The sequence below is a fragment of the Lonchura striata genome, chromosome 1 (assembly GCF_050655825.1).
Source record: "Lonchura striata isolate lonStrDom1 chromosome 1, ASM5065582v1, whole genome shotgun sequence".
NCBI classification, from domain to species: Eukaryota; Metazoa; Chordata; class Aves; order Passeriformes; family Estrildidae; genus Lonchura; species Lonchura striata.
Window position 1 is genome coordinate 114,516,555 of NC_140703.1, and position 20,635 is coordinate 114,537,189.

Genomic DNA, 20,635 nt, shown 5'->3' on the forward strand with positions numbered 1-20,635 from the left:
GTTGCTATTGGACACAAAATAAGTATACAAATGCTTGGCAAGTTCAAAGGCCAAAAAAGAGTGTTTATTCGAGCATCTGATATTTATAGAATTCCACAGGTGACCGTGGATTGGAGAGTGGAATTACCACCTCTCCAGCCACACTGGTCAAACCAACAGTCCATCAATTCTCTCACAAAGAAGAACGCAAAACATTAATTATTTACATGAACAGTGAGTGAGAACTCCAGTAGAAATATGTAAACCGATCAAAAACCTGAAGAAGTTTTATGAGAACTTTAAGACTTTCACAAAAGAACTATAAAAGAAAACTTAACACTTTTAAAAATCAGGGCAACACTCCTTGCCCTGGGATGGAAAGGAGAAAGGCAGCAAAACACATGCTGAGACACCCTTGTAATGTTTAACACCCTGGGAGGTTTCTTCCCTTTTGGACATCCAAATCCTGCCCTCTGGTGAGTTGCCCATCATTCTTGAAATTTCAGGTGATGCTGCAGACATCTGAGGAAGAGCCTCTTGGCCTTCTGAAAACCAGACAGCTGGGAAAGGAGGCTGAACAGAGCCAGCGGTGTCCAGATGCACTAGTCACATAAAGGAAAAAAAACTTTCTTTTCCTTTTAGGCTGGAAGGGTTTTGTGCCTGCTGTGTGCTCCTCTCTCCCTCCTGGGCTGAGACTTAGTGGTGACACTGCAGAGGTGTGTTTTAGGTGATGGCAAGAAAGAGAACAACCCCAGCAAGCCAAAAACACAATGGGAAGTGGGAGATCTGTGTCATGCATTAAGCTTCGTTGAGGAAAGCTAGATAATTTGATTTCTACAGTTTGCGAATGATACAGCTTCCGTCATTAAAAAGAGAAAAAAAAAAACCCAACAAAACACATAATCCTCAGAGAGTTAGCTTTTTAATGATTATTCCAGTGGTTGCAGAGAGTTCACAAAGGAAATGTTCAAAAATGGGATAATGTTTATTTAGTCACAACTCCCCCCATTGGAGCTCTTTATGCCAAGGCAGCTCTTTGCATGTGTTGTATCGGCCACGCGATGCCTCGAGCGGTGGAGAGGGAACAGAACTGGTGCCTGCTCCCCTGTGAGCTCTGCTGTCCCTGTTGTTGGCACGGGGACAGACGGAGGCGACACGGGACTTGGGGTGTAACAAGATGGATTTATTCAGGGAGCCCCAAGACCCCCTTGGGAGGGGGAAATACCAGAACTCAGGAGGAAGGTGTAGGAACTGTCACTATAGGACACATGAAAGCACGACGTGAGCCGCTGCTATTGCAAAGCTGAAAAAGAGGAAGTTTATTTTCTGACTCCAGCATTTCTACTTTTCCAAAGGTGACAGTGGATTGGAGGGTGAATGTGCCACCTCTCCAATGACATTGGACAAACTACTAGTACATCAAATTCCTCCACCTCTATGGAGGAATGGTAAACAATAGGTTGTTTACAGAAAGTTGTGTGAGAAAGTTCTCTACAAGAATGTAAACGCAGAAGGCTTTGGAAAATCTTAAGAATCAGGGCAACAGGAACAGCAACCAATGAGGGTAGAACTGGGGAGGAGCTGAGGGTGGGACTAACGTATCACAAACCTATCAGGGGAAACAGCGTAGTGGAATAACACAAAATAACCAATGGGGTGTTGAGCCTCACTAAATGGACAGGGAATGCTCTGGAAGCAGGGGAAGGGGCTAGAAGGAATGACAGGGAATGTTCTAGGGAAAGGGGCAGGGAAAGGGAGGATTGACAATTTGGGGAGGAGGGGTTAGGGAAGAACTTGGGAAGATTGACAACTGGGGAGGAGAGGGAGGAGGGAAATGAACAGACACTGAACAAACATAATTTTAAAGAAAAAACACACCACAACACATATGATTATGGAAAATAAAAACTGAACACTAGAAATTAGTATCAAAAGTCTGGGCTGACACTACATTTTTATGGGATTAGACGGAATTTTTCAGTAATGCTAGTAGATGAGGAGAAAAAAAGTGAAAACCAAAGAAATTACAAGCAGCTGAATTCTCTCAGGTACTGGAGGGCTTTGGTGAGACGCTCAACTCTTTGGCTGAGGAAATTCCTGGTTTTAGCAGCTTCAGAGTCCTCATCGAGGAGAAAGTTTACCTTCTCTTTATCTTGCAGAAGTTGCAGCATTGAGGTCTGCACATTTTCTCCAAAGTCATGAAGGACAGAAGACAGGATGATCAGAGGTATCTGATTGGTGAGCCGTTTACTTGCTTCCTGCGAGATGGAAGAAGAAAAAGGCAAAATACTAAATTGGTAACAAGAACTGAAAAATGAAGGGTCTTTAGGTAATCGGGTAAAAAAAGTGGTTCCAAGGTCTTAAAATGTTGGCCTGAGTTACTGTTCAAGAAGGGAGTGATGCTATGAACAAAAAAAAATTCCAAACAGTGTCTTTTGTGCCTGAAATTTAAAAATTGAGAGTAATGGGGATGTCAGCTGTTGCTTTTCTTCCCTCAGCAAACTAAAGCCAAGGCAGACTGTTCTCTGCTCAGCTCTGTCAGCTGTCACTAGGACAAGTTATAGGAGGATATTCCTGACAAACAGAACTTGTGCCCAGTTTCTGGTGTCCCACCTGTCTTCACTGAATGCTAACAATATGTTTTGATGCAGGTAATCAGAATGATTTTTCCTAAAGCTGGTAAATTCCTCTATTAGATTATTATTTAGATGGTGGTATTTAGATGGTGTTTCTGATGTGGTCATCCTTTTAAGCTTAAGACAGCTTTGGAGGAAGCTTTAGCCTTAAAGGGGAAATGTCTTCAGCAGTAGTGAGGCCAGACTGTGCCTGCATTACATTAACTGATATCCTCACAAGATAACCTCCTTTCTGACCTGACCAGCTGCCTGGCTCATTTATGGATGCAAACTGAAACAGATTGATCCAGAAGAGCTTGTGGGGCCATTTCCCCATGGAAATGCACAGGGTTTGGGGTGCTTTAAGGCAACATGAGGTTCTAAACCTCTCCCAGCTCTGGGAAGTGCTTGGAAGTGCTCACCCTCCTGGTGCTGGGTGAGCACTTAGACCTAAGTGCCTGGCTGCAATTGAGAGGTTCTGTCCTTCTTTTTGTAGTACAACTTGAAAATAGCATTCATAGGTCCTATAGAGTGTAGGCGGCCATGGACACAACTTCCATCTCATTCAAGTTGTATTTGGCCTTGCACAAGTCAGTCCCATGGAGCTGTGGTGCTTTGTTGAAAATGGGTCTCAGGGCATTTACAAAAATACTTAACTGCAGATAAAACATAGCAGAGTGTGTAGCAAGGTGGGATGGACGTGCTTATGCACTTATGGCTTTGTTTCTCGTTCTATGAAAGCCAAAGGTTTTGTCTTCATCAGCCTGAGCAGCCTGACCATTTAATTGCAGGAATTTGTCACAAAGCCTGCTCTTGGAATTCAAACTGAGCTGCTACCTACCTTCCTGAATTATTAATATTGAACTTGTTGCTTTCTGAGGGAGTTTTACAACAAAGCAAATCTTGATATTGCATGTTCTCTTTTCCTTCTTTAACGTGATTCTTAGTTAAAACGCCCCATTTGTCTTCAGAGACTTCACTTACAGGGTGCTATCTGCAGTACAGCAGATGCACTCTGATCCCTACAGACAGCTGATATATTTTAATGTAATGTTTTATTATTGTTCCTCCTGCTGTAGAAGTTTAGAATCTGACTGCAAGCCACTGACACCGCTTTCTGCTGGCTGCAGGAGTGTGCAGAGTGGCTTGAGGATGATCTGAGCCAGACTGGGAGGTAGCTAACAAGTGCTTTAGGAGCCAGCTGTCACTTTGGCACCTTCAGGCTTTTCTAATCACCATATCCTGCATCCTGCATCCTGCTGATACAGCCCAGCTTTGCCCTGACACTCTCGTCGCTGGTCAGAAATTCTAAGTAGTTTGCAGAGAAGCTGAGCATCTACCTGAATGAGACACTGAGATACCCCCTGGCTATTCCCTGCACAGTGCTAGCGTGGCATGCAAGGCTGTATTGACTCCAGCAAGATCTGGCTGAGGGGGACTTGCTGTGGCATTCAGAGGGCAGAAAATCTGCCTGTGAACTCACAGAAAAATAGGCACTGGTTTGAGAAGCCATCTCCACGGCAAAAGAGGAGTCCTTTGGAGCAAACAGAGACTTCAAATCTTTTTCTGAGGACGTGTTGAAAGCATTTTGTGCCTTAACAGTATTTAAATCATGAATGTAAAGGTCATCCTGGCAGTACACGATTCTCTCCATTTTAAACTGTGCCCGGATATGTCTTTCAGCCTCCAATGCTTGCTTCTCGCTAATGTCTTCAATTTTCATCTAGAAAAGAAAGGAACAAGAAGTTCTGAGACATTTGCTCCTTTTGGGAAGGTGCCAGTGCTTAGCAGCATCCCCAGGGAATGGCAAGGTGGGCACAGTGTTCAACTGCCCTTGTGCAGCACTGTCTAATCCCAGAACATGGGAACATGGATTAAGGCTTTGCATTGTGGTCTCTCTCTTGTGAAAGAGCAGAAAAATGTGGCAGTTTTGTTCCCTCCTTACACATGATGGGTAGTTTTGTCCCCTCCTTACACATCAGTCCAGGCCTGGTGCTTGAAACCCAAAGGAAAATATCTGTAGTCAGCAAACCAACCCTGTCTAACCCCTCTCTGTCTGGTGCTTTTACTGCAGCCATCTGACTCTTTCTGGCCTTTTTGATACTTCCACCTAAAAGTCTGTGAGGCTGGCAAAGTTCCCTCAGTCATGCTCAAATTCCCTTAAAATGCTTTCCTATCATCCCTAAGAAAACACCCCATACCTTTTCTCATGTCCAGTGTTGGCCAGAACGTCTTCCTCCTTCATTCCTCTCACTGTGTTACACCTAAACACCCTGCCTGAACACCTCTGTGTTTGTATTTTAGTAATTTATTTGTTCACTGTCTGGTTGGCCTGGGAGCTCAGGAGGGTTTGACCATGCAAGTGAAATAGCAAACTACCTATTTCACTCACATTTGCCTCTGAGTTTCCTTTTTCAGCAGTACCCCGTGAGTGGACTCTGTTTCCTGGCTGCCAGCATTGCTTCTCATCTTTTCCTCAATGTTTCTCATCTTTTCCTCAAGCTCTCTCTGAGAAAAGGCCTTCAAGGACATCCACACCACTGAACGTATAGGTGGTGTCCTTCAAGGGGATCCACCCCAAAACATGCAAATGCCCAAACTGTGAACAGCCATCTTCTAGTTTTTTCATGGCTGAATGATTTTTGGTTTGTCTGCTCCTGCTCCCTTTCATCAAAGATGAGATTCCTGCACTGGCTAAAACCCAGGCTTGCTTTCAGAGAGGAGAAAACAGTTGAGCACTCTGAGAAATCTTTGCAGGACTTGAATCTGAAATTAATGATAAAATCTTCTAGGTAGCCACAGCAGGTTTTCTTTGCACTGTCAAGAATGTGGGCAGAATGAATAAAGAATGTTGATATTAGATCTTGTCAAAGTTGTGCAAAATGCACTTTCATTAGTGCCATTATAATCATGCCACCATTTTCAGACTCTTTCTTACTTTCCTGCAAGAAATTCCATACTTGCATAAGGTGCCACAATCATGGATGTATTTACAAATGCCATTCTGTCTTTTGAGAATCTCAGGTTATAGTAGTGCCTCACCTTGGCAGCTCTGTTTAGATTGTGAAAATTAGCAAAATTCCTTTTAGCGAGTTCAATAAATTTCTCTTCAACCAGTTCTAAAGGAAGAACAGAGAGACAAAATACAGTCAGGTAAGTAAGTGAGGGTTTTAAGCTATTGTTAGTATGAGATTTGGGAGACTACTTATTTTCTGTATTCATTCAGAAATAGCTGAGCTGCTGTACTGGTGCACTCTGCCTTTATGATATATACAAACAAGTAGAAATTTAGATTTCCAGGTTCAAGAGTGTGACCACTTAACACCAAGTACTTCTACTGTACTGTTTCCTTGCTTTGTTATTTATTATAGCTATTTTCTAATTTTTTATAGTTATTTTCTATTTTTTATAGTTATTTTCTAATTTCTTTCCAAGAGCCAGTGGGAAAAGTATTAACAAATGCTGTTAGCATTTGTAACAGCAATCCCCAAGCTGAATCAGATTTACTTCCATGCTCTGAAGGATCCTGAGAGCATCAGTGAGAACATCAGCTTCTCCTGGAAAATAAACTTGTCAGGCCCAGCAGTGTCCCCCACACAAGAACCTCCCATGGGTTGGGCCATACTTATCACATTGTTCAGGATCTCAATTGCTGGCTCCTCCAGTTCTCTCATCTGCTCTTTTATAATGTCCTCAAAAGTCCTGTAGTTGCTGAAGCCTGGGATTTCCCGTCCACGGTACTGGTCTTCATATTTCCACACTTTACCAGGGACCATTTTTTTAGCTGTAATGGTAAAATAACATTGCTTTGCTACTAAATCACTCAATGTACACGTTTCAGGTTTAAGAAGGAAGTATATTTCTCCTCTTTGATTTGTTCTTGAGAGGAAAAACTACTGAGATGATTTTTTGTTACCACAGAACAGAGCTAACACGTTGTTCTCTGAATGAGCCATGTCACACATTGCATCAAGCATCTGACCGACAGAAATTATGGTGGGCCACAAAAATTCTGGTTCTTCTTGGTATTTTTACCCTCACAGAAGTAGCTGGCCATTACCAGTCACTTCCAAGTTTAAAAAAACCCACCCTGAACAAAAAAAACCTCCAAGCTCACTAAACACTGTTTCTGGGGAATCTACTTTTGACTGGTTATTTTTATTTAAGATATCACAGTCACTATTTCTTTGTTGATACTATACAAATTTGCTAATTTTTTTGTATGAGGTATCACCTTAGCCCAGAGCTAAAGTGAAAAAAACCCCACCCAGATTCTGAAATATTAATAGCAATAATAAAATAAAAACATTAAGAGTAAAAATAAAAATTATTATCTAGATTATTATTATTTATTATTATTCATATAGCACTTGGTGCTATAGTCTAGTTGTGGTGTTAGGGCATAGGTTGGAGGTCTTAAAGGTCTCTTCCAGCCTCATTATTCTGTGATTCTGTGATTAATGTTGCTGTTACTTAGAAGAACAGTTCAGAAAATCACCAACAAATTCTGTGCCAGTGTCTTGATTTTATTGCTGTGCTGGGAGAGGAGATACAAGCACTGACCTCTCTGTAATGACAACATTTAACAAACTGTGTCTGTGTCCCCAGGACACCACAACAGATGGATGCTCCTGGCTTCCTGCTCTTAATTTTCTTGGAAAACATTTACTGAAGGTGCTGTGTCTGGGTTTAAAAGCTAGGGGATGGGCTCTCAGGTCAGCTGCCAGGATGGGTTCACAGAATTCACAGAATCACAGGGTTGGAAGAGAACTTCAAGATCATCAAGTCCAACCCAGTCCCAACACCTCAACTCAACCCTGGCACCACATCCAGTCTTTTTTAAACACATCCAGGGATGGTGACTCCACCACCTCCCTGGGCAGCTATTCCAGAACTTTATCACCAATTCTGTAAAAAACTTCTTCCTAATGTCCAACCTGTATTTCCCTTGGCACAGCTTGAGACTGTTTTGTGCTTACCCCTCGCATCAGACTCCAGGAGGATCACGCCCCACGAGCGGAATTCCTTGCGGACCTTGGTGAACAGTCTGACCTCATCCCCATAGAGCTGCTCCTCTCCCCGTGTGCTCTGAGAGATGTCTTGGTTGAAGTATTTGATCAACTGCAGTGAATCGAACAACAAGCAGGCAGTTTAGTGAAGTTTCATTTCTTCAGACTAATTTGTGGATCTTAAGCAAATCTGCAGTTATTTGATATTAAAGCAGGGACACAGTTCATAAAAAACATCCCTTTCTTACATCTTTTGTGCTCTTAGCTCCTGGTTTGTATGTTGTTTGTTTTTTGTTTAATTTTTCCCCCCAGACTGTAACAGCTAGAGGAGAACAAACTTTATACTCTTTTGGTTTTTCTTTTCCCTGTAGACTTTTAGAGCCATTTACTAAATTCTAATAGGTCAGACTTGCATGAAGTCTGATGATCTTCCATAAATACCTCTAAAGCCTACTGAAGACTTACTCAGAAAGTAACTGCATGAGATAAGGCACTTAGATGGATGTGCAAACCACATTTTGGTATCACGGATACATTAGATCTTATGTGTGTAAACAATGGGAAACCTTCAAAATGCTGAGCATGCAGCAATTTGTTTTCCCTTGCTGAGATGCATGATTTTGACCCAATCAACCAAGTTGTTTAGTTTTCATGTCCCATAATCACAGGAAAAAATTTTTAGAAGAGGCCATGAGCTCTTGTGGTCCATTATTTTTGCAGGTGTGGTTTGTCTGTGTTACCCTCACTGAAATGATGGATACCACAAACTTCCCAGTGGTCCATGCTGAAGTTTTGATAATTTCAGGTGGTTTATTTTCTCCCACAGTTACCTCCTTGCTCTGCTCTGTGACCAATACTGATACTTACATCTGTGAGGAAAAACAGCCTCTCAGACTCTGTTTGAGGTGTGCCTCTGTTGTACCTTTGCAGCTCCTGCAATGTTTTCTGGAAGGTGTCACGAATTTGGCTCTCCAGTGCTGGCAAAGTTTTCTGGGGAGGAGACAGTGACGAAGGACATTGAGATAGGTTGAACCTGTCTGATTTTGGAAGGAAAACAAAACCCCTCTAAGAGCGATCTACACCTGCAGGGGATCTTTGCTGTTTTTACAAATCCAAGAGTTGGCTGTCAGTGTCCCATGCGTGGCAGTGGGATAACATGGAAAAGCAAATATGGCCTTTATTGAGGGAACTCAGGATTTCCTTGAGGGATCAGGCTGGACTTCACTGAGATCTGGGTAGAACAGTTGCAGTCTAGGGCAAAATTTCACCCACAGTGAACCAAAGCCAATATCCTCACAGGCCGTGCCAGGAAAGTGGTGACTGCTCAATTCCTGATGGAACATGGCTGTTTAGTTGCTTATTTTTGGTAAATTTACAGAAATATTTTTTTTCTCACTTGAGACTGAATTTAGCTGTTCCCTGTATTTTAGCATCTTCTCTTAACGATGCAGATATATTTATAACAAATAAAAACCCCCAATACCCTTACACAAGTATATTAATATAATAGAACATCTTGATGTTTAGAAGACATTTTCAGTGGAATAGAAATCACTGTTTCAGTAAGCTGACAGCAGTAACTTGTCACCCAGATGATCAACACTCATAAACAAAAAGAAATATCATGGCTGTCATTGAAAAGGCAGGAATTATGAGCCACAAATAGATGAAATAATTGTTTTACTGTTGATCTGCAGTTAAAAGGCAAATCTGAAGACAGACCATGGGCCTTTTTACCTCTGCCTCTCAGTTCAGTTTGTTCTCTGATCACTGAGTTGAAGGATCATTAAGCACATAAAGATGAAATCCAACCGCAGTCCAAGGTTGAAGAGTTGAACTTGTTTTTACATAATTGATACAAACAGCTTAGTATGGGACTTCTGTTACTTACAATAATGTGTTTCACAAGCTCATCTGTGAGCTTCTCTGCCAGACAGGGGATAGTAGCCTTCCCTTCTTCCATGATAGCCCTGTGAAAAAAGAGGAAAAGGTGGGTTTGGTTAGCCAGGCTGTGGCAGGGCAAGGAGGCAGCACTGATGTTCTGCTCAGTTTTCACTAATTCAATTACACAATTTGGGTTAAGAAAGGGTCTCTGGGCCGTGCTGGTGCAGATGTGGCAACAGCCCAGGACTCTGGGCTTATTCAAGAGTTGTCTGACAGTTACTGACTGAGCAAAGGGAAACAGAGAAAAATCTGAAAAAAGCAAATTCTAACAGCAGACCAATGTTCTGTTCTATTATTTCTCCACATGTGAAGTTCACAACCCTTGTCAGCTGCTGACAAGGGTTCTCTGTATTACATTCTCTGTATTATGATTGATTTGCTGCTGACTCATCTGTGTCCTCAGCACAGCCTTTCTCATGTGCTGTTCCTCCATGTTTTACAGTCAACAGAAATACTTCAGTGCCTGATTGAAGTGTTCAGATACTTTAATTCAAATTCTTTGAGACTGTTTGGAACTTCTGAAGTTCACAGCCCTTCCCCCGTGTATTTTGCATCCAAAAAACCCCCAAAACATTAAAAAAAGTTTATTCAGTATGTAGAAATCTTCTGGGTTACTGAAACACAATCCTACATGGGCAATGAGAAATATTGAGTATAACTAATACCTGTTTGTGACCCCTAAGCAGTTAAATCTCAGCAAATCAACAAGAAGATTTGACGTGACTTTAACATGTCTTTGATGAGAACATTTCTGTGAGGAGTACCTGAAATGTTTGTGATTCTCAAAGAAGATTCTCTCCTGTTGGATTGCAGCAGCCAAGGTCAGGTTGTTGTGGATGTCCTGCTGCCCACGGCACTTCACAATCATGTAGCCTTTTTTGAGGGGGATTACCCTGTTCCTCAGTATTTTAACAATAGCCTCTTCAGTTCCCCTGTCCACGAGGTCGGGTTTTGTGAGAATTCCTGTGAAGTTAAAAGAGAAAGTTAACCACCAAGCAGGAATACTCTGTACCATGTTTTATAAAGAAATTTTTTTGGTATTCTCTCTCCTAGAAAGTTCTCTGCTCCCAGGCTGTAAAACTCACTCTGCAGCCTTTTGCATTGCAAACCTTTCTTTAAAGTTTTTTTTTTTTTTTAATGCAAAGCTTTTTTACCATTAACTTCAGATCAACTACTATTAACTGAGATTTTCAGCTTTCAGTTATTCATAACAGGAGTGCCAGCAAGACAACAAACTAAGGGATTCTTGGAGCTACTCAAGAACTGTGACTAGAAATGCTTGCAAATATATTCTTTAGGCTGTTTTCTGTTGTTTTTTCTCCCCTCTTCTTCTTGTAGCTAATTTCACAGAACACACACCATCAGACCTCATGGCAGGGAGAAAATAAATACTTGACCTCCTTTTCAGCTCATAGCCTAGAAAATTATCTCACCTATTGTCCTTTGTCCAGTAGGGTCCACCTCTTGAGCCATTTTCAATGCTTCTGTTGTTGCAATATCCACGTTGCATGGCACCACTACCAAATTGATTGTCTCTTTGCAGCCAATAATTCTTTTAAGTAGACTTTTGATCTGCAATTCAAAACAGCAGTGAGGAGGTTCAGTGAAATTAGACACTTGCTTGTAGGATGTGACAATTTCTCACAATATGAGCAATTTCCTGATGACATTAAATGCTATATGTGCTGAGGATAGTCTTACATGCTAGAGGATGGCATGGAAAGGGACCAGCAGAAGAATGCAACCCCTTTCCTTATGTCAGGATTAATCCAAATATCTGGCATGAATGAGACCAGACTAATGTTAAGCCTGTCTTGACAGCTGCATGGAGCTTAACCTCTTGTGCATATATAATCTTTCAGTACAGAAATATTAAAGGTATTTGATATCTAACACATGTAAGAAAATCAGGTTCTGGTGTGCAGGTAAACACTTACGGAAAGAAAGCAAGCTCGATTATGCTGATAAGTCTCAGATATATATCTCTGAAAGGAGCACAGATGTCTTCAGCTTATTTTTCAGTGGAATATTTGCAGGAAAATTTTAAAAAGCACCAAAACTGGAGATGCACATGACATCTAGTTGGTGTTTTTCTATGTTTCAATGCCAAACAAAATGAGTTCCTCATAATTTGCATTGTGTAGAAGCTTCACAGAGCACTATTGTGCTTATTGCACAGTAAATCAGTTTTTTTTTTCCCCCCTGGATTTTGGTAATGATGCCTCTCTTTTCTACTTCCCACCCATCCCAGTTTCTGACAGGCTGCAGTGCTACAGACTCCACCCTTGGAGCATGCAGACAGGTGGGAACAATGGAAATGTTTGGATTTTATCACATTTGCTGCTTTTTTCTCAATACAAGAGAAAGATTGCTATCTAACTGTAGAATTAAATTACTCTCCTCCCAAAAAGTAAAGCCCAGACAATCTAACCTTGTCTCATTTCTATTTGGTCTATCTAATTTAGTTTGGGCTCCTCTTATTCCAAGTTCCCATTTAAAGGTATTTTAGGAGAAACAACACACCCAGCTCCTGCACATCACCCTCACAGCAGGCCTTATCCTAGCAGAGTTTTATTTGCATTCCCCAGCATTTCTTCCTAAAACAGATAGAGGAAGAGCAGAGATCCTCTCTGTTGGAACTCAAAATGTCTCTCAGACATTTTTAGAGGTTCCAGGCCTTGGTCAGAAGCATTTTAAACCCTGGCAGGCAGCTGGAATCAGCTGTGATTTTGAGTTTGAGTCATGAGTTCAATGAGTTACCAACTTTGAAGGTGGAACAAACAGTCACAAAGGGTTAGATAGTATAGTAAAAGTAGCTACAAAACAGAGGGAAAAAAAATTTAGCATTGTGGAGGGGGGTTTTAGCACCTGTACAGGGGGTTTTCACTTTGTACATGGGGGTCAGAAGTTCTAAGATGGATGAAAGTGGGCTGATCCTGTTCTTCCTCCTTCTTCTTCCTTGCCTCCATGTTCTTGGTGATGTTGGCACGCACAGATTGGTTTAGAGTAGAAAAGCACTTTGTAATATAGGTAGTAGGTATTGGGGAAAAACTGTAAACATGTAATACGTAATATATCATATAAAAGATAGCAGCAGCCCTGGGTGTGGGGAGAGAAGAAGAAAGCAGCAGACAGAGAGGATGTCAGGGTGTGTGTGTGCCTCTGCCTGGGCTGCTGACCAAGCAGCCGCAGCCTGAGAAGAAAATCTTTTAGATAACTCACAATAAACTGCCTTGAGACCGAACAACAAGAGGCTGTGGAGTTTTTCTTTGGAAGCACGGCTTGGAGGAGAGACTTTTCCACCACACGAGACCCCAGAGCAAGCCCGGGGTTCTCACACTCTCCACTTACTCTGTTTGCTTCACAGAAAGGCCGCTGGGAGCCCTGAAGGGATGAACCCCTGGGCACAGATTGGCACATGAGGCTGAGCTTACCTGGTCCCCAATGTCTTTTGGCTGGTCCCCCACGGCCACTCTGGCAATTCCAGGAAGATCAATTAGTGTCAGATCTGGGACATCAGGGGACCGAATTTCCAGGGAAATTAATTGCCCGCTAATGGCACTTCTAGGACCAGCCACAATATCCTGGGCTGTGAAAAGAGCAAGGCAATGGATACAAGTTTCAAATGATGCATCAAACCAAAGCTGAACACAATGACTTTGAAATGTACCAACTACCACCTAAGCTTCTTTCAGGCTTGGCGTTTTCTTTCGGATCCAGCCACACACTTAAATCCACTTATGCAAAAATCTAAGGAAAATATCATCCAGAAGAAGTTGATGTGAAGTCCTGTTGGAATATGAGCTGTGATATTTTACAGAGCTTATATTTAGGGACTCTTGTGTATGAAGACAAAATGCATATAAATAAACCACAATGAAAGGGATCAGGTAAAACACTGGTCAGTTGTAGAAATGCTTCCTCAACAGCAAGAGACTTTGTAAGCATTAACTAATCATTGGATGTCATGAAAGAAATATAGGTGGTGTTCTATATTCTTCACATTTTGATAGGGAGATTGAGAGTAAATTGTCCCAGATACTACAAGGCAATAATGCTTGAATTGTGAGCACAGAGAAACAAGGAAACCCTCATTTTCATCAGAGATTTTCAGCTCTTTAATTACCTTAATTCATAGCAATTGCCTGGCCAGTTTTGAGAATATCCAAATAATGTGTTGAAAAGCTAATTAAAAAAATATAAATAATAACAATTTGCAGAGCTGTGCTAGTCAAGAAAGTAAGGACAATCCAACTTTCACATTTTGGGCAAGTGCTTGCTGCCCTTTGGGTAGAAACACCGATTCCTTACCCAGCATGAAATGCCATAACAGTAAAGCTGAGACATGTGAAGGCAGAGACTGAGCCTGTGGCCACAGTACCTGACAGAAGCTCTCTGTTCTGCACTCTGTCTTCTTGCAATTTCCTCCAAAATAATAAGATTTCCAGCCAGAGACACTTCAAGCACTCTCTGGGCTTTTGAACTCATGACAGGAACCATTTAGGCTCCATGTTTACAATTTGACAGACAACATCCCCAAACCAGGAAGCCACCACTCAGGTAAGGACACAGCCTGTGCCTTTATCGTGGATCAGGATAAAAGGATCATGGATCTAGTGGGTGGCATCCCTGCCCGAGGTGTTGGAACTTGGAGACCTTTAAGGTCCTTTCCAATCTAGGCCATTCTGGGATCATCGTCATAAATCATCTTCACCACAGAAGCACTGATACAGCTCCCTTGAGAGCAGTGAGTTTTGCTGACCCAGCAAAAGTGAGTTTTGCTTCTGCTCTGATTCCAGCTCTTGATGTTTCTCCACAATCACCGTGGATGCTGTTCAGTCCAAGAGGAGGATTCAGAGGAGATGGAGCCAGCCAAATCCACTCACCTTGCCTTATTGCTCTGTCCACCTCAGAGGCGTGCTGGAGATCCAGGGTTACATTTCGGTAGGAGATCTTCCCTTGCCATGCCTGCCCTTCAGGCAACCTCCTCAGTTTAAGTTCCAGGGGACACCGAGTGACAATACCTGCAGCAGTTCCAAAGGCAGAGGTTGTGCATGAAACACGGCCTTGAGGTGTGTGGTGAACAGAGTGTTGCCTGTGTCACACAAAAATGTGGAAATGTTCCAAGAGACGCTGCCAGAGGGGACTTGTCCAGCTTCCTGCTTAAAGCAGAACAGTCATGAGATGAGGTCAACCATGGCTCTTCGCAGACATGTCTGGCCCTGCAAACCTCCACAGATGGAGTTCTGCTCCTCTCTGGATGATCTGTTTCAGAGCTGCAATTAATCCTATGAAAAACCTATCCACAACTCCAGCCTGGAAGACTAGATTATATTCACTAGGTAAATTCACATGGAACTTGCAGAATTTATGTGTGTAAAAATACACACACAGAACTGGAAAGTGGATTTTCTTGAGCTGTAAAGTCTTTCAACCACCATCTCTGACTTACGCTTTAAGTAAAGATATTTGTACGCTTTTTACACATAATAATAAAAGATATCTGTAAGAAAATGCAGTTTAAAAAACTCAAGGCAATCCCAAAAGCAAATTTAAAAACTGGTTTTCCATGTGAAATTAATACTCTGCTGCACTGCTGCTTTCTGGGAAATGTACAGAGTCAGTTGGGTAATCACATTACACTTCTTACTCCTGGTCTCTTGACCACCTGGAACATGTGCCTTGGATTTAGCTTGTGGTGCCTCAGTCATGGGGTTATCCAATTCTAGACCAAACAAAAAAAGAAGAAAAAAAAAAAAGAAAAAAAGAAAAAAAATCCCTTCCACCTTATCAAAGAGAAAATGTGAGAAAGTGAATTCTTACCATTGCCCCTGGGGAGAGCAACACCAGACAGGGCCTCGAGGACAGAACTTTTCCCAGAGCTCTGGTCTCCAATTACTGCAATTGCAGGCAAGGACAGGTCCTTTTCTATTCCAAGAGCTCTCAGGCTGTCCACAAGATCAATGCAGGGTCGGATCTTCTCCTCATATTTGTTGTACAAGGTGTGCTCTGAATCCTGTTAAGAGTTAAATTTGGAATGAATTTTCCATAGTCAAAAATTAATAAAAAAAAAAAAGAAAAGAGATGCGTTTTCTATTCGTCGGTCTTTAGTAAAATTGTTTACTGGCATCAAGCTCTACTTCATATCACTGTGCACCCTTCCATCTCCATGTAATAAACAGGTGTCTGTAAATATGAAAGAAACAGTTGAAGTTGGCTCACAGACCATCCTTAATAAAAATAACAAACTTTGGAAGCCATCCTGAAAAGATAAAGAACACATTACTAAGTGTGCTTTGTTAATTTTTTTAATAACAGTTTTTTCAATAACTGCCATTTTCTTCCACTCATCCACAGATGTACTGAAGCATGTGTATGCAAATGAAGACTGCTCCCAGAAATCACTGAATTTGGTAAAAAATAGCTTATTAGATCTTTGTTTTGGAGTTTGAAGATTTAGTTTGTGCACAGGCACCTAAAGAGTTCTGCTGTAACATTCTTAACAGGTGGTTGAAATCTTTTAGATCATCATGGCTCTTTCTTCTTTGCCTAATTTTAGGCTCCCATAAGGCATGAATATGAGTGGGTTGTTTTAAATGATTATTGTCATTTTCTGCGTTTGACACAGGTCCAGATATTAACACAGGCTTTTCATTTACGTGAAAACAAAACAAATAATTTCCAGTCTTTGGCAAAACTGGTCCGTCTGGCTGTTAAATATGCTCAGCTAAAGTATATAAAGATCAACTTGGTCTCTTTTCCCTGTTCCTCTCTCAATGTTCCAGCCTGACTGCTGCAGTTAGAGATGCAATTTTGGGAACACCAATATGTTTCAGACATATTGGGCCAGGCATATTCAAACCTGATTTTTTGAAAAGAAAAATTGAAGTTTCTCTCCATCACTTTTATCCAAGAAAAATACCTCCAGAAGTATGCCTATGGATCAGATGCACTCAAACAAAGCAGATTTTTTGGTTCAAGATGAAGAAGGCAGCATATATTACTGGAGGCAAGGATTTTAAACCCTTTTTGGTAACCCCTGCTCACTCTCTTCACTAAAATGCTTAATAGCTAGTAAATTCTCAAAAAACTTCAATAACTGTGTCACAGACATAGAACCAACCTGTGTTCAGTGTTAAATATCCAAGCAGGTTATAATAAAACTTGCTGCGCATTTCTGTTAAGGGTTAAGGAGCCTCAAGAAAAAAACCAAAAAACTCAGCTTTTATGATTTCTGTTCAACTTTTGTTGCTAGGATTGAAACACACATGTTACACATTAAATTGGCTTTTAGGCTGAAGCTATCTCTTTTTTTAGACCTGCATTATTAATGTCTGCATATTAATTGCAGATACCTCTCTTGCTACTTACATGAATAATTGCTAGGCCTCATGCCAAAAGTTGTCGTTAAACCTAACAGATGCAGATTGCACAAAGAGACAAAGGAATTAATTTTGGAACACAAAGTGAAAGAACAGAGTAAAAGTGGGGAGGATTTGTGCCCTCCCCTTGACTTACTGTGCCCTCTTCTCTGGAAAACTCTTTCTCCAAGTCCTGGTCATCGTTAGGTTTGCTCTCAAACAGCTTCTCTGACAGCTCAAGATCTTCTTCTGGATCCTCTGGTGGGAGAGGAGTTGTAGCAGCTTCTGGAAATGGCTTTACAAAAGAAAACACAAACCCCCCCTCTTTCTTTAGGGGATTGTTGGTTCTTTCAGAAGGTTGTTTGAATGCTGCTTTCTTTTTATCCATGGTCTGCTGATTTATTGGGCTTGAACGTATCTTGTCCATGGTGCTTCACTAAATATTAATCACTGCCTGGTCCAACCACTCTGAGGTGCAGCTTCTGAAACCAAACAGGAGGAAGTGAGTGACTCCACCTGGCAAGAATGATCAGAGCAGAGAAAATCAAACACTTATTTTGTTTCCTTATCCAAACCCTTGGTAAGTACCAAGTGCCACAGCTCTTTTCAAATCACTAAAATTGCTCTCCAGAGGATAGACTTGAAACACTTCTCCCTACCTCTCTTATGCTTTTAGTTTTTGATATTTAAAAAAAAAAATGCCACAGGAAAAACCAGTATTTTTGTTTTGGGAAAAAAAAAAAAAAGCTACACCAGGTTTTGGAAAAAGCCAATTCTCCTCAGTGAAAAATGTTGCTGAAAGGTGTTTGGAGAAGTTCAGTCAGTATCAGGGCAGGATTGGAGGGAATGTGAATCCTTAAATTCCTGGGGTCAGAAGTGTAGGGCTGTGTAGACAGTGCCCTAGTGCCCTTCTCACCTCTTCTGTGGAAGAAATACTTGTCAGAGGCAAGTCTGACATCTCTTTTCTAATCTCTGTATCTTGGTCCCCTCCTCTGTAGTTTAAAACCCTCTGCCAAAAGCAGACTTTTCTTCATGTGATGTTAGAGAAGGGAGGACTAGGAGGCTTTTTATTTCCTTGTTCAGCATTTCCTTATGGAAAATTTTGTTTTCTATGAGTGACTGAGGAAATTAGTGGCTTTTGTTGTGATATTATCCAGGAAGGCAATTTCCAGAGAAAGTGATTTAAGGAAAAAAAACCTCAAGAGTCCTTTTTCAAAGCTAGATTTTTTAGCCTCCCTCTGCCAAAACCAGGATCTGTTTAACTCAAGCACTTTGGAAAACAAATCAGGAGAATCACATATTTCCTTTAAATAACTTCCTGTTCTGTATTTTTTGGTTGAATTAAGTTTACAGGCTTTCTAATTTAAACAGATGCTGAAATAGGACGACCTGATACAACTTGTTTTCAATGTGTAAAACAAGTTTAGAAAAAAACACACATTATAGCAGAGCAGTTGACAGGAGGTTGTGGGCCAGGCATGAGAAACTGGACACAGTGACTGTGTGAGCATTTATAATTAGGTTTACTGCTAGTACAGTATGTAAATATTGCCAGTGCAATATCAAAACAACAACTCTATTATCTATTACAATGGATTATTATCAGGTCATGGTCCTTCTGCTGAGTCACAAGTGAGATCCCCTTGCTTCCAAAACTTCTCAGAGCAGTTTTGGTGCAAGCTGCTCCACTTTATCTCCAGATTTATTCATCAGTCCATGTCTAAAGGGTTACAATATGAGCAGGTTCAGGTAGAAATGTACAGATTTTCAGTCTTTGGCCTTGCAGAATTCACCATTACAAACAAAAAAAGCACCTCTGGAGCTACTTTAGGATTTTATGTTTGTATTTAGGTGGACCTTGGGTATTTTAACACCTGTCCAAAAGCACTGGAGCTTGTGGGCATCCCTGGTGGGGGTGGGGAGAGAAGGGAAATGGGGAAAAATCAACCCAGAAACTTTTTGCAGCTTCGTGACACCAGTTTGCTCTGTTGGCCCAGCCTCCAGCAGCATTTAATTTTTTTTTTTTTTTGTGGCCAGTGTACACCAAAGTCCATTGCAAACATCTCAGTTCCTGAACTCTGGAATGAATTAATGATGCAAACATCCAGCCATCCTGCAATACCCACCTGGTGTGTTTATTCAAGACAAACCCCATGGCAATCACAGAGGTGGAAGGGACGTGGGAAGGCTGAGGATGCTGGGGAGACCCGATTATCTTTGGTCACCCTTTAGAAACATGGAGATGGGGAGCAGACCAGAGGGTGCAGAGCCAAGGGACCTGCAGGGTGGGTTCTGTACCCTCCCCTGTGCCACACGGGCACAGCGATTTCTTTGTGTACCGAGCCGAGACAACATGGGATGGAAGAAAGGAGGAGAGGAAAACAAAAAAGCTGCAATTATAAAGAGCTCTTCTCCAATGGGCCAGAAGCCACATGTGAAACATGACATTTGCATGACGTGATGATACTGAAAGTCTGCCAAAAATTTCCTCTCACCAGAGCTGGACCTCTCGCCTTTGTTGGGATAATACTGATTTCCTTCAGCTTCACCTTTAGAATTTGTCTGTGTGAGGCCAATTCCCAGCACAACACGAAGCACTCTGCTGCACACCCACACCTGCACAAACACCAACCTGCCAATGGTTCTAAAGAGGAGTTCCTGTGGGTGTTTTTCTGTTTTCTCTTTAGCTTTGCATCTGTAGAAGATGAAAAGCCCCTTCTAAAAAAATCCCCTCTCAAACCCAAGGTGCAGAGCTGCAGTGCTGATCCACACAGCTCCTGGATTTATTCACTCTCTGTCCAGCCAAAGGAGCACATGGATTTCTGGCTGACACATCGTGTGACCTCAGGATATTTGGGTAAACCTCACGGTTCCTGTGTTGTATGTTTTTTAACTCCAGCTGTCTTCTCAAAAAGAGAATGAAGCAATGCAAACCTTATGATCCTACTCATAAATAGTGCTGGATAGATCATCTTGCTGAATAATGGCTTAAAAAAAATTAAATGCCTTCTCTCAGTTGTCTCCTTTTAAAGAGGAAATAATACTGACATATTTTCTTTTTTATTTTTTTCCACCCCAGAAAGCAAAAAAAAATCCTGCTCCTGGCAACCCTGTTTAATCACACTTACTCTAGACACTTTCTGCAGCCTTGACACATTAAAAGGAATGAAGATAACAGTAAAAATTTGCACTACTCTTTTTAAAAGAAGGGAGAAACTTACCCTTGTAAGTGTCCTGTGGAAAGGAGAAGCAGTGACTTCCTGAAACTTCTTCAGCTGCTTTTTATTTGTAGGCTCCACCTTCCCATTATGACAAGAAGGAGCAGAAATGAAAGTAATTCTCACAGGAGAAATATTTGGCTTTTGTGGAAATGACCAGGCTGTTTCAAAAGACCTTAGCTGCCACGAGTGGGCACCACTTGCTTACTTTGCACCTGGCTCAGTTTAGGACATGGATATCCTAACACATGAAATGTGTCCACGGAGAAGGGGCGGACCTCACAGCTAGAAGTTCAGAGAAATAGAGAATCCTAGAATGGTTTGGGTTGGAAGAACATAAAGATGATCTTGTTCCACCCTTCTGCCGTGGCCAAGGACACTTTCCACTGTTTCAGGTTCCAAGCCCTGTTCAACCTGGCCTTGGGTACTTCCAGGGGTCCAAAATCAGCTACAGCTGCTCTGGGCAACCTGTGCCAAGGCCTGTCCACCCTCACAGGGGAGAATTTCTT

At 41.7% G+C, this 20,635-nt stretch overlaps 1 protein-coding gene across 2 annotated transcripts; it reads right to left on the reverse strand.

Moving 5' to 3' along the window:
• Positions 1–884: 884 nt before the first annotated feature.
• LOC110475866 (interferon-induced GTP-binding protein Mx) lies at positions 885–20,266 on the reverse strand. 2 transcript variants are annotated; one of them, XM_085586958.1, is made up of 14 exons: positions 20,130–20,266; positions 17,066–17,390; positions 15,371–15,563; positions 14,434–14,571; positions 12,982–13,136; positions 10,981–11,119; positions 10,312–10,510; positions 9,495–9,573; positions 8,471–8,593; positions 7,574–7,715; positions 6,220–6,378; positions 5,637–5,713; positions 4,078–4,317; positions 885–2,237 (listed from the first exon to the last, which is right to left on the reverse strand). In XM_085586958.1, the coding sequence occupies exons 2-14, from the start codon at positions 17,333–17,335 to the stop codon at positions 2,004–2,006; spliced, it is 2,148 nt and encodes a 715-aa protein (XP_085443084.1). In that variant the 5' UTR covers positions 17,336–17,390; positions 20,130–20,266; the 3' UTR covers positions 885–2,003. The 2 variants fall into 2 exon arrangements, with proteins under 2 accessions (XP_085443084.1, XP_021396005.2); XM_021540330.3 differs by having other exon boundaries at positions 17,066–17,424; positions 20,130–20,265.
• Between the last annotated feature and the right edge of the window lie 369 nt (positions 20,267–20,635).